Genomic DNA, 15,137 nt, shown 5'->3' with positions numbered 1-15,137 from the left:
CTCACAGCAACAAAGCAAAGTGGCAACAATACAAACACACAAATTTGTTTTGTTTTGTTGCTGTGGCAACATCCGATTCGATTACTCGGTTCGAGCTTGTTACTCGTAATTGTGAACACCACTTTTAATGATTTTTTTTAATATACTTTCTTTTATTGCGCTCTGTCACTTAAGAATAGAGAATAAACAATATTTAAGAGTAAGTGGAATATTTGTGGGCTTGAATGGACTGTGCTCAGTAGCACATCCGTCTGTTGAAGTCAGTCACAGACTAAAATTCCAGTGGTGTTTGTTTGCGGAGACGTGTGAACGTTCTTCCTTCTGCTATAATTCTACTAATGAAATGGTTGAGGTGATGTAACATTCTTTTTTTATGATTTCTGGCATGGCTTTTTATAACATCCTTAACTACGGAAATGTTAAGATCGCGATGTATACATTCAATTGTCATATATCTAGGATCATTTAATACTAAGGCAGTTCCCCAGACTTCAATGCCATAAGTCCAGATTGGCTTAAGTATAGCTTTGTAGATAAAAAGTTTATTTTCGATTGACAGCTTTGAACTTTTGTTCAGTATCCAGTAGAGCTCCCTCAGTTTGATGCCAAGTACTTTTCTTTTTGTAAAAATATAGTGCTTTTAAGTTAGTTTTGTGTCAAAGTGTATCCCTAAATATTACGCGTGGGTAGATTGGGGGATTAAAACATCGTTAAGGTGTACCAGTGGGTATATATTTCTTCTCATTATTAAAGTTTACTTTATAGTTGTTATAACAACATAACGATTTGAATGAAAAGCATTTAAAAAAAATTTTATTTTGATTGTTCTCTAAGGATCACAACTAAGTTTCTTGAAAATTATTGGATATTAGCCAAAAAAATCGTTTCTGGTGCGATACTCCTATGAACACAAGATTAAAGATCTAGTTTGTTTTTGCAGCTACAGGGAGACGTCTCTTTTTAGTAAAACGGAGTTAAGATCGACAACCTACGTTCGCAAAACCGTTCTGTCCAATGTAACAAAGAGTCGTCGCAGCTTAGAAGGAGATAATATTTCATAACTTGTAGCTAAACTGCACTCAAAAAAATATGCTCTAAACACATACAAGTAAAATTGACCTGACCAATTTTGTTAGAAAAATATTAGCTCATGTGGTTAAGAAGAAATAAATATTTGGTATGGTGGAACCAACATGATGCGACGAGTGAAAATATTTTGATCTGAGATTTGGTTAAAACCTAGTTGAATCAAATTAATTAGATTCAAATTCAGAAAATCAGAAGATCAACAAGTTTCCGATGAGTTGAGATAGGTTCCTGTCAATGTCAAATCCTGAATAGTGATTGATTACTAATAGAGTAAGTGTAGCGAATGGAAAAACGAAAAGTGTTTCCATAAATACATTGTTCTTGCATTGGACAGATTAAAATGAATACAAATAATCTCAAATGATTAAAATTTATAAAAATTATAGACTTTAAAATTTTGGATAGTATCACATCACAAGTTTGTCGAAAGTTCGGTGTTTCTTCTTGATTACTTTTAATAAATCTTTAAAAAGAATTATGACAGCCGTGATCTTTGCACTCAACTCAGTTCACCAATATGTGAAATTACCTATATGGGATATTTTTCGTGCAATAAAGCCAATACAGGATGCAATGTGCGCTGGCCCATAGGTAGAGGAAAGGTATTCAGATAATTGTGGTAATTAAAAAGTATGATTAATGCATTATATTGAATTATTAGTGAATGCATAGCAACATATAAATATAATTCTTCGATTCATTTTGGAGGGATTTTATTCATTAAAGTTGTTAAGTGACACCGTCCTGTTAAAACCATATACCATCCACATCTATATCTTAAATTTCCAAAAATTGTGTTGGTGATCATATGACTGTAGTTATCAGATGGTATCGATTGCCGGCATGTTATTTTGAAGATAGTACAAACCTATCACACAAATGTAACCCAAATGTCACATAATAAAGTAAAGTAATGATTTTTTAGCAGTTACTCTTAGATATTTTAGATATGGATTAGCTACTATATGAAAAATGAGCCTCATTCCTGATGAAATATCTAGGCGAAATCAATCTATAGAATCACTATATTTATTATATATACCACAAAGTTACTATTTTTGTTGTAAGATTTCACCATTTTATACGTTTATTTGTTATTCAACGATTCATATTGTAAATTGGTGTACCTTAAACTATAGACATAATAGATAGTGGGTGATAGATGTTTTTCACATACGTCACTGAAACAGTGTTGCAACAGTGGTAACATTCTTTTGGTTTTAATTTGGCCTTCAATTAACTCACATGATCAATTATCATTTGCATGATCTGATTGTATTTCATACCTATACATTCAAATCTAGAAATATTTCTAAAATAACATTTAAAATTTTTTTTCCATCGCTTTATCAACTGTATGATTACCTATACTACACAAAGTCGTGTGGGTAACTTCTTAAAATTATCGACTGTCCTATAGAGAGCATACATATAGTTAAGAGTAGAGGGACAAGTGCAAAGATACTATTATATTAATACGTAAATATCTGTACTACCTAACATAAATTAATATATCATGATACTAATTATATTTGTATTTGCTAAATTTGAAATTCGTATCTTTTTCTAAGTGAACTTACTTGATAACTGTAGCTCAGCTAAGCCCATAAAGTGAGATTGTTTTGATATATTGAACTTTATTTTCATACGTCAATGATAATCACTGCAGACGAATGCATAATTATTTTTAAGCTTCTTGGAAATAAACTTACATGCAAAATTTCTTTTAATGCAATAATTTATTATAAATATTAAGTCGTCTAGAAAATAGAATTTCTTTGTAATATTTAAATATGTCAAAGATAGAAGATAAGTAGATATTCGTACTTAAACAATGTAAGAGGTAAATATAATGATAACATGTATTATTGGATAATAAAATAAAGAGGGCAACAAGTCAATTATTTTTATTATTATTTACAGCAAACTTAACTCTTTGAAGTAATACTACTTAAAAAATTTTATTATATAACGTATATGAAAGAAACTGACTTAGAGATAAAAACAATACATTGACTACGTATATACTACAGGGTTAGGCGATATCTTTTTTGTATGACAGAATTTTTTATTGAATCAAATTATAAAAATTTGTATAAATAATCAAAACTTCAGAATCTATCCATTTTAGCTTGACGTGGCTACTTTCGCCTTTTTTAACCGTATGGCCTTCCAACGGTTAAAAAATGAGTTGCATACTTCACGAATATGACCTTTAGGTATTTTGGTCTATTCCTGAACAATGGCCTTTCTTCAACGCATGCATACTGATATATTTTTTAGTCCTCACCTTGCTCTTCAATAGTCCAACGGATTTGCATCTGGCGAATTCGAAAGCCATTGTGTGGACGAAATGAAATGTGGAGCATGATTTTTAATCATTCTTGGTTCATATGAGCTTTATGAGACCGAGTTCCGAGTTTTATTGAAACGTCCATAGTCTACGACTGAAGAGTTTGCATACCCCTGGCTCTAATACAACTTCCAAAATATTTTCCCGAGAATTGACTTTGACATCAGTCTCACTGAAAACGATTGGAGAGCGTCTATCGGTGCGGTTGTCACAAGGGCCTATACCATTACTTGAAATAAAAATGAAAAATACTTCGGGTGGCCATTCATAATCTTAAATAGCAGTGAACGGCAGTGCGTTTAATTAAGTAAACACGATAGTTTTGAGGATTTATGGGGAAATTTATGGGGAAATTCTTATCAGAGAACATGTTTGGAAATTTGAAAATTCGTGCCAACATTACAACTTCTTTGCTTTTTCGAGTCTAACTTTTGGTAGCTTTAATGTGAGATATCTCATGTTAGAGTATATGTCGGGTGCTTCCTTGAGATATTTCAGTTCTTTGGTCATTTGATTATCACTACGATGTGGATTTCGTTCAAGACAAGCCTTCACTTTCCGAATCATTTCAGGTGATATTGCTGTTTTTTTCGTACACCACCACAGTGTTTAGCATCGCTGCCTGTACTATTATAATATGTGGTACGATACATAGCTTAAACTCCTCTAAATGAGGAGTTTAAGCTTACGAACAATAGCTGATTTTCCAGGTAAATATATCCCAATCACACTATTACGTTTGAGTTCCATTTCGAATAACTTTTGTTCTATAAAACTTAGACTCAAATGCTTGTGGTAGCTTGTAAGTAATATAAAGAGCTGACATTCGTATGAATTGAACATAGTTAACTATATTAGTTTGACAGATATATCAGTGTGTAGTTTTAATCACCTAACCATGTTCATGAGTATATAATACGTGGGAAGAGAAATTGGAAGTAATGCATATTATTTATTATGATTATTTTGAGTTTAATAGAAAATATATCCTATTTTAACTAAAGTTCTTAATTAACGTTTCAACCTTTCGGTGTACAGGCATAATTATTATAGTAATTTCATTTTATCAGTGAATAAACGGGAGAGAAGAAAATAAAAACATAACTACTTCAAATGTGCAAATGTGCTAGTCTATGAAAATAAAGATATCCTACACAGATAACAACCTTACCGGGAATCTTAAGTATGTGTAGCTCTTAGTAGCTCTTATGTCCGTGTCTGCTATAATATGCGCTTCTAGAACAGGAGAGGAAGTTTTGATGTCTTCCAAAACTAACTAAACATTACTTAGCCCTCTGCATTATTTACTACGAAAATAGTTAACAGGATTATAGGTTGGTAAACAAAAATGAACTGAATAAAGATCAATAAATCATCTTCCATAAGATTCTAGTGCATATTTGACAATACTATTCATTGCAGTGTGGAATGCAGAAAAAACAGATAATTTACAGTCAACTCCATTGGAAATGCAACTAAACAATTTATGTCTAAAGTGGGAAGTTCAAATAATATGTTGAGAAGAATAGTACTTAATAATTTGTATTTTACCTAGTTCAATCTTGCTCTGTATGGTGTTAAGAAAGTGTTCAAGGTATGAACTTCAGGGAAGATACAAAAGTGTGAACTCATACTTCAATAATTCTGTCTTCAATAAAATAAATTAATTAATTTGAAAAATTAATAGTAACTACTTTTACATAAGAAATCCTTTAGGAGATCATGAGATACTAAGAATTTATTCAGCCAAATGGTCCATAATCCCTAGATTTAGAACTACTGAATAAATGAATTTTATTGTAATTGATTTTCATAGTAAACTCTTTAGTAAAAAATAATGTTTTAATTTAGTTTTTTATTTGTTTATTTGCAATCCATTCAGAAAATATTGAATAGTAAAAATCCGTTTGTAGTGATTTTATATATTCGCACTGTACTACATACCTAAGATATATTATAAGGGCAATAAAAATCAATGCGTGAACTGATAAAGATTTAATACGTTAGTTAAGGCAGTTATAAATGTATTTTTTTTTTTTGCTTCAGCTTATAAAGTAAATTTTTATTGAATTTACAATAACTAAGATAACGAATGAAATTCACTTTTAAAATTATTATTTTTTACAGAGATTCTTTGATCAAACAAAAACTATAAAAATTGATTTTAACTGATATGTCATAAATGTAATTGAACAAGAGATATTATGATAAGATAGTTTGTGTTCCAAAAAAAAAAAAATTACAAAAATAATTTATAGCTGAAACTACTGTAGCTCTTAATATATATATATATATATATATATACATACTTATATTAAGTGCTATAAAGAGGAAATACTGATTAATATTAACGGCAATTGAACCTTAACAAATGGCAATCAATTTGAAACCTAAAAGAAAAATGACGGTTAATAGGAACATTGGTTATAAATAATATAATTTATTGCTTATATATAAATTAGAACTACTTCAGATTTCACATATCAAGAAATTATTAATAAGCACAATAAAACAGTAGTTAACAAATCGGAAACATTATGTACATATGATTAGGAAAAGTACATATTATTTTATACGCTCAAAATAAGATTTTTTTCTATTAAAAACAGTCAGTTTGTAACTTTATTAATAAACAGTAAATATTCACCAATAATTACAATAATCCGTATAACTTATATTGTTTCAATTGTTTTAATCATTTCGATGAGGGCATCTAAAGTTTCTTCACTAGTTGGTATTATTTGATTTGCTGGCAATCTAAAACCTGTCCAATAATTTTTACTCGATGGTCGCAGTTCAAATGCGTAAGCATATTTTATTTCAGCTACGCCATATGCCCAATCCACACTTGTACCAGATGTTGGATATATAGTATCGTATATATTGCCTCCAGTATAAACTGTGCCGTAACGTTGTTTTACACCACTAATACCAGCATCCATAATATGTTTTAACTCTCCTGCATTAGGTGCGGAAGAGTTCGTGTGCCCATATGGATATAATAAATATTGACCATACGAATGTATAGATACATATAATAGCATACTTTTCTTAAATGTTGATATAAAATTTGCTAAGGTATATGTTTCTCTTTCAGAGAAAGGCCTTGAACCCGCATATATATTCGAACAAGGATTGTTATTGCTGCCGATAAAACCCCAATGATAATCCCAATTACGATTCGGATCTGCTCCGAAGCAACCACTTATATGAGGCTTACGTGTTTTACGCCACAATCGATCGACAGTATAAGTATAAACATATCCATCCGGGTTAGCATGTGGTACAATATACCAATCATAACGCTCACTCATAACGTTTATGCTACGATCTGTATTTGTAAGCAGCTGTTGTAGTATATATGTGACAACCGCTGGTGTAATCCATTCTCGTGCATGCATACCAGCTTCTAAAAATATACTGCGCCTGGGACCTACAGCACCTTTCGATAATTTCACAGCTAAAATTTTTCGATTCTCATATGAATAACCAGCAGTGTAAAGTGTGATAAATTGTGGGTACTGCATTTGTAACATTTCCAACCATTTATATGTCCCATCCAATGTATGATACTTTTTCCAATTGTAATCAAATGCTCGTTGAGGAGTATCCTCTAGTTCTAGATCCTCCAATTCAGTTTGTGCATTTTCACTCAACAGCTGATATGTGAAATTTGCAGTACGTAACATGTTTTTAAATTGTGGTAAATACTTCGGAGCTACAATTATATGGACCGATTGACCAATGATTTGTGCACTATCCACGAATGTGTATGCATCCTGATCTGCTTTGCTTTCTAATATATTTATTGCAATTAGTTGTTGTTGTGTTTTGGGCTCTAATTGATAAACGTGATGATTGTCGTAACGCTTCAACATACCACATGTGAGTGTTAAGTATGTTAAAAAAATTGCCTTCAACAGAAATTGTCTCCCACATTGGAGGAGATGCGCCATGGCATGAATTAATGGAACGAGTGAGTCAAATAATTTCAACGCTTCCAATTTATATACCATGGGCCTTATGTGCTGTACTTAAAACTCGTTTAGTAGACACCCATGCATATACTAAGTAAATAAATTTAAACGATATATTCAATAAATGTACACACATTACTTCAGTATTGCTTTTATTTTCTTTTATATGAACTCATACGTATTACCTACAATCATTTGAAGAAATGAAGAATAGAAGTAAGTTGATTCTTCAGTCAGAAGAATTACAAGAAAAAAATTACAATTTATGCAATTTATATGCGACACGTTAGATTTATGCTAGTCTACGAAAGCAGAAGTATTTTACCTAAAGTAACTGTCTACACATTCTTACGCCAAATACGACTGTGAGGACAATTTAATGAATTTGTCACAGTTTTCTGTAGAAGCACAATTGGGATTTAAAAATGATTTTTATTTATTGGATATCATTAATTAAATAATGAATATTAAATTTAATTACTTAATAAATTTTTATCAATCATTTTTTAATTTTTATATATTCTACATAAATTAGTAAATTGGTAAAAAATTTCATATTTGGGAATTATTTTTATTGATTAAAAATCATCGATTAATTTAAATAATTAATAAAAAATACAATTATTAAATAAAATTTTTTTAATAATTTTTCATATGTTCTATATAAGTTTTTCGTAAAGAACGAAATTTTTTGATTTTGGAAATAAAAAATTAATATTTTACTGAAATAAAAAATTAATATTAAATTTAATTATTTAATAAATTTTTTTCAATCATTTTTTATTTTTTATATTCTATATAAATTTTTTTATAGAACAAAGTTTTTAGATTTTGGAATTATTTTTATTTTTCAAAAATCGTTGATTGAAATAAAAACATTAATACTAAATTTAATTATTTAATAAATTTTTATTAATAATTTTTTATTTCTTATATATTTTATATAAATTTTAATGAAATGGTAAATTGATTAAAAATCATTGATTAATTTTAATAATAAATATAAAATTCAATTATTAAATATTTTATTAATAATTTTTTATATATTCTATATACATTTGTTTTCATTTTTCAAATATTGTTGATTGAATTAAAAATTTAATATTAAATATAATTATTTAATAAATTTTTATTAATAATAATTATAATTTTACGAATTATTTGGTTACTCTTTTCATCATTGAGCTCCCAATTCGGTACAACAGAAGCCATCGCATTTACTGGCTTTTTTGGGGACTATCTCAATATGTTATACTTGTGTTATGAGAAAGCTTCCGATTCGATAATATTTAGTTATTTTCTTAATATGCTCTTAGAAAACGTGGACATCATACTCCTGGAATACAAATATCAGTTGATAAATATTTGAAATTTGTTTGCTGTTGAGTTTTTGAGCGAGTTTTACCGGCTTTTCGTCACTAAGCGGAAAGTCGTTTTGAATTCGGTTTATAGGTCTGGATTGAGATTGTTAAATACCTATTAAAAATTGCAGTTAATCATATGTAAATAGTGTCTAACGATCCGTAGATGTTGATAGTCTACTATAATCGCCTGTAACATTTAGTAGCACAAATGGTAATGCAAAATTATACCTTTTGATATTTTGAAGGTGACATTTATTTCCCGAAACTTAATTTTTCGGTCATTTGAAATGTTTTCGTAGACTTTTCTGAAATTCCCTAAAGTAATTACCTTAAATGGGCATCCAGTGCGTTCAAAGATATTGATGTGCTTACACCGGCAAATTGTTGCTCTCAACCAACAAAGGACATTGTGATATATTTTTTGTCAGTACTATCTTCACACGGTATTTATTCTAATCCAAAATGGTAACTAATTAAAATCAATTGCATCTTGTAAAGTCGGATTTACTTGATTTGTTTGGTCTACAGAAATTAGTGAGTATTCTGACCACTAACGTCTTAAATAAATTTCATGAAGCTGCAACAAAGCATTAAAAAGGTCAGATTAACTGCTAAATGACAGCGATTTCTTTGTGATAAAACTTTTTTTAATTATAATAATTATAATTAAAAATTATTGTGTATTAATATAATTACTACCTATTAAGGATCTGGAATTACACGCAGTAAGGATGGAAATTTTGTAATAATTTCCAACCTACATATAACTAGTGTGCAGCTAATACCTGAAATAAAAATTGGTTAATTTTTATATAATATATTAAAATTAAATAACTTACTAAAAGCCACCCCCGCATGTACGCAACTGCATCACAATGAATTAAACCTACGATTGCATTGAAAATTTAAAAGAATGCAAAATATATTCAAATAAATAAATATTGTACCTACCTTATTTATTTATTATCTAAACTTATACTCTTTTTTGTTTGTATTTTATATATTTATCTTATTTTTAATAAATAAATATAAATATTTAAAACTGCCACTACCGACACTAAGCTAAACACGTTTCAAAACAAAACAAATGCACAACAGAAGAAACGTCAAAGAAAGCTTTTGTGCAAAGAGCTTTGTGTAAAAATTGATGCGCGCGCATATTAACTACGGCGAAAGCGCAAAACAGCAACGACGTCAAAAATCCAAGCCAGCTGTAAACTAAGCTTTGCGCTACGTTAAAGTTTGGTCTGATGCGTATATAAGAAGACGCATTTACTTAGAAGAAGGCAGTCAGTGATCAACACGCAAAGTGTTCAGAAGCAGACAGAGGCTCGTTATCAACTTTCGAAGACAAGAGAACGCACCAGGGACTTGGACAGTCAAACACAACATACAAAGTCGGTCGCAGAGCTAAGTATAAACAGAGACTTACATAACAAATATTCCTTTGATTTGTATATCCCTCCTACAGCCACCGTACGTAAGCGTGAACACGTTTATATCCTTTCCCAGTAGCAAATATAAGCGTGAACACGTTCATATCCTGCTATTAAAATCTAATATAAAGCGTGAACACGTTTTATCCCTCCTACAGCCACCGTACATAAGCGTGAACACGTTTATATCCTTTCCCAGTAGCAAATATAAGCGTGAACACGTTCATATCCTGCTATTAAAACCTAATATAAAGCGTGTACACGTTTTAGATCCTTTCCTACTTACTAAGCCATATATATATGTATATAGGCGTGAACACGTCTATAGATGATAACGTCTATAACCCGTAAACTTTTCTTCTACAACAGGTATAACAATTTTATAAATATCAAATATAAATGAATAAACATTGTTAGTTTTAAGACAACTTAATAATAAATAAATCTTGAAATCAAACACTGTCTTTATCCTTTAAAAATTTATTGTAACGACCCCGGACCAACCCCTGAGTATTACCCCGGCAAACAGAGCGACGAAAAAGTGACGTTACAATTGGCGCCCGAGCAGGGACAGTGTTCAAAGATTTTTTTTAATAATGAAGTTATCCCAGCCAAAATCAAGCATGACCGTGTTCAGGAGATTTTAAATACGAAAGCAGACAGACTTCTCAAAATTAAATCAAAGTAATATCCACGTTACCATGGCACAAGCTAACATGATCAAAAGATAAAATCTAAATACTTTCATCCGTTCAAGCCAGTTCAACAGAGAAACATACAAGACGTTCGCATAAGCAGCACATCATGGACTTATCGTATGCACAAACCGTGGAGCGGATACGAAAATGGTCTGTAAAGTACAATGGAGGAATAGATCCAATAGATTTTGTGGAAAGCATAGAAGAGGTAGCAGACCTTGACGACATCAACGTGAATTTAGTTCCCAGAATGATGCCTATACTGCTTGAAGACAAAGCATTGATGTGGTACCGCAACAACAATAAGCATTGGAACCTCTGGTCAAGCTTCAAGATGGACTTTCTAAAATTTTTCCTTCCACATAGGTATTTCGACAGATTAGAAGACGAGGTGCGAGCACGAGTTCAGAAGGAACAAGAAAGTTTTAAAGATTATGTACTGGAAATCAAATATCTTATGCGACACACAGACATGAACCAAGATTCGCAATTGGAGCGAATATACCGAAACATGCGCACAGAGTACCAAATGTACATCAAACGTCGAGACTTTTCGAGCTTAACAGAATTAACAATATTAGCTGATGACTTCGAAGAACTTCGCGCAGAACAGGATAAAATGAGTCGACGCGGTGTTCGACAGGAAGTGATAGTTGGTCGCATAGAAGTTGAATATCCACAAACGATGTTATGGGAAAATACAGTGAGACGCGTACCTACTATGCCGATACAAGATAAACTTATTCCCAGTTCAAATTCCGAGTCACCTATTCTCAACCAGCAGAGAAGTAATCAGCACCGCAACCAGCCGCCAGCTAAGCAAGTAACAGCACGAATCACACAAGATCAAGATATATGTATTTCAAAATCAAATGTACCAAGTATCAACTCAGCAGAATATCCAACATGTCATGCCAGTTAGAGGAAATCTAAAACCATTCAATCGAAACCAAGTCACAGAAGTTCAACAAATGCTGCAAGTCCAACCATGCGAACCAAAGCAAGAATCACAAAATATTAGGCCCATCAGAGGAAATTCACAGATGCAAGAAACACTACGACAAGTAAACCCAAAACTTACAAAGAAGAATCCCGAAGTATTTAAGCCACCACGAGTTACACCAGATCAGGAAATATTTCAAAGTCAAACGAAGCAAGTATCAGTACACCAAACACCGCAACGTGTCACGTCGTTCAAAGAAAACTTAAAAGCGTTTAATCAGGACCAAACCACAGAATTTAAACGTATGCTCCAAATCCAAGCGTGCAAACCACAGCAAGATTCAAGACCCAACAAGCAAAATCCCAAAGTATCTATACAACAGCGAGTCACACCAAACCGTGAAATAGTATCAGTTGAAATACAAGGACTACAAAACCAGTTAAAACCTATATTTATCAAAGGAAATCTCGAAGTATCTAAACAACAGCAAGTCACCCCAAATCATCAAATATTACAAGTTCAAACACAGAAAGTACAACGACAGAAAGAACCAAGCGTAATCAAAGCGCAAAAACAAAAGATTCAACGGCACAAAGATCCAAGTCCTAGCAAGAAAAATTCACAGGTAGTTAATCAACCAAAAAGAATCAATCCAACGGGGAATCGCCATATAACACAAGTTAAAATTCCAGATACACAAGGATACGTAGAACAACATCAAGTTCAAGATATTGAAACACAACAAGGTCAACAAAAGGTTACAGTAATCAAAGATCATACCAGACGAGTTCGATTGACTCAAGGAACCCCAAGTCCGACACAATCATTGCAACAAGTTTCAATTAACCACGATAGTCAACGAAAGCAACAGCCAGAAGAAGGAAAAAATGATTCCACACGTCCGAAGGATAAGATAGACAATCCTCTGATACAATTACAGGAACTAAGTCTAGAAATTCCAAAACCATTCAGCACCCAAAAACTGCAGAAGCCGATGAATAACTTAGATGTACTTCAGCAGAAGGACTATGATCTTGTTAGTATACACCAAGATAAATTTTTCAAAATATTCAAGAGCCCAAAGAAACGGCACAGAAATCATGCAGGCAGATAGTGGCAAATTAATTTTCCTCGGAGAAGGAGGGAAATGTAAGGATGGAAATTTTGTAATAATTTCCAACCTACATATAACTAGTGTGCAGCTAATACCTGAAATAAAAATTGGTTAATTTTTATATAATATATTAAAATTAAATAACTTACTAAAAGCCACCCCCGCATGTACGCAACTGCATCACAATGAATTAAACCTACGATTGCATTGAAAATTTAAAAGAATGCAAAATATATTCAAATAAATAAATATTGTACCTACCTTATTTATTTATTATCTAAACTTATACTCTTTTTTGTTTGTATTTTATATATTTATCTTATTTTTAATAAATAAATATAAATATTTAAAACTGCCACTACCGACACTAAGCTAAACACGTTTCAAAACAAAACAAATGCACAACAGAAGAAACGTCAAAGAAAGCTTTTGTGCAAAGAGCTTTGTGTAAAAATTGATGCGCGCGCATATTAACTACGGCGAAAGCGCAAAACAGCAACGACGTCAAAAATCCAAGCCAGCTGTAAACTAAGCTTTGCGCTACGTTAAAGTTTGGTCTGATGCGTATATAAGAAGACGCATTTACCTAGAAGAAAGCAGTCAGTGATCAACACGCAAAGTGTTCAGAAGCAGACAGAGGCTCGTTATCAACTTTCGAAGACAAGAGAACGTACCAGGGACTTGGACAGTCAAACACAACATACAAAGTCGGTCGCAGAGCTAAGTATAAACAGAGACTTACATAACAAATTTTCCTTTGATTTGTATATCCCTCCTACAGCCACCGTATATAAGCGTGAACACGTTTATATCCTTTCCCAGTAGCAAATATAAGCGTGAACACGTTCATATCCTGCTATTAAAACCTAATATAAAGCGTGAACACGTTTTATCCCTCCTACAGCCACCGTACATAAGCGTGAACACGTTTATATCCTCTCCAGTAGCAAATATAAGCGTGAACACGTTCATATCCTGCTATTAAAACCTAATATAAAGCGTGAACACGTTTTAGATCCTTGCCTACTTACTAAGCCATATATATATATAGGCGTGAACACGTCTATAGATAATAACGTCTATAACCCGTAAACTTTTCTTCTACAACAGGTATAACAATTTTATAAATATCAAATATAAATGAATAAACATTGTTAGTTTTAAGACAACTTAATAATAAATAAATCTTGAAATCAAACACTGTCTTTATCCTTTAAAAATTTATTGTAACGACCCAGGACCAACCCCTGAGTATTACCCCGGCAAACAGAGCGACGAAAAAGTGTCGTTACAGCAGTAGTATTAATTTGCTTAGTGAGAAAAGTATAAAATAGTTACACCACACCAATTGTTAAATACTTAATATAAGAATCTCAATGTATCTTTTAAATACTTTAATAGTTTTATACATTTTTTTTTAATACTTTACCATTTCAATCATTTTTATTATTTTAATAGTTTCTTCGCTCAACAAGCTTTTCAACCCGACTTATTAGCAACAAATATTGATGATATGATTGAACAGTTAAGAGTACTCGGTGCTTTCTATAATCATCCATTTGATGAGTATTTGGATGAGGATGGACATCTGGAAAAATTACACAACATCTTAACATTTATGTATAACTCGACAACATATCCTTCACGAGACATACTACTCGATTTAGCACCTAATTGTAAAGATTTAGTCCCAAGAAGTTTGATTTTCGGAACACCAACAGATACTGATAATCTATTTCAAAAAAGCTTAACGCCATCTAGTCCATGTTGTATGTTTAATTATATGAGAGACGGTTATAGGTGAGTAGGAATCAAAGTTTTATATAAATTGATAAAGACTTTTACCTTAGAACTCGTTACACTGACCAAACCTATAATCCATCATATATGCACCGTTCTTCGATAATAATTTGAACAGTGTAATATAAGGGTTTCAGTATAAAATCAGTATAAAATGTCTAATCAAATAATAAATTATCCCAAGTAGTAAACAGTAACTTATATAAAAATTTCTGTAAACATATCCAATAATAAACAAAATTTTTTTTTACATACAAAGATATATGGATCATTCTTTTACAAATCGGACACCTTTTTGACCTCATGATCTTCAATTTTTTTATCAGCTCTCTTCATAAAATAAGAACAACCGCATCTCTCTCG

General features: G+C 31.6%; 1 protein-coding gene across 1 annotated transcript; it reads right to left on the bottom strand.

The window, feature by feature from the left end:
* Window positions 1–6,114: 6,114 nt before the first annotated feature.
* LOC119688760 (zinc carboxypeptidase A 1-like) lies at window positions 6,115–7,320 on the bottom strand. Its single transcript, XM_038103429.1, has one exon. The coding sequence runs from the start codon at window positions 7,318–7,320 to the stop codon at window positions 6,115–6,117; it is 1,206 nt and encodes a 401-aa protein (XP_037959357.1).
* Window positions 7,321–15,137: the final 7,817 nt, after the last annotated feature.

Source organism: Teleopsis dalmanni, chromosome X (assembly GCF_002237135.1).
Source record: "Teleopsis dalmanni isolate 2A chromosome X, ASM223713v2, whole genome shotgun sequence".
Taxonomy (NCBI): Eukaryota; Metazoa; Arthropoda; class Insecta; order Diptera; family Diopsidae; genus Teleopsis; species Teleopsis dalmanni.
Note: the sequence above shows the minus strand (reverse complement) of the source record. Positions and strands in the feature narration are given on the sequence as shown.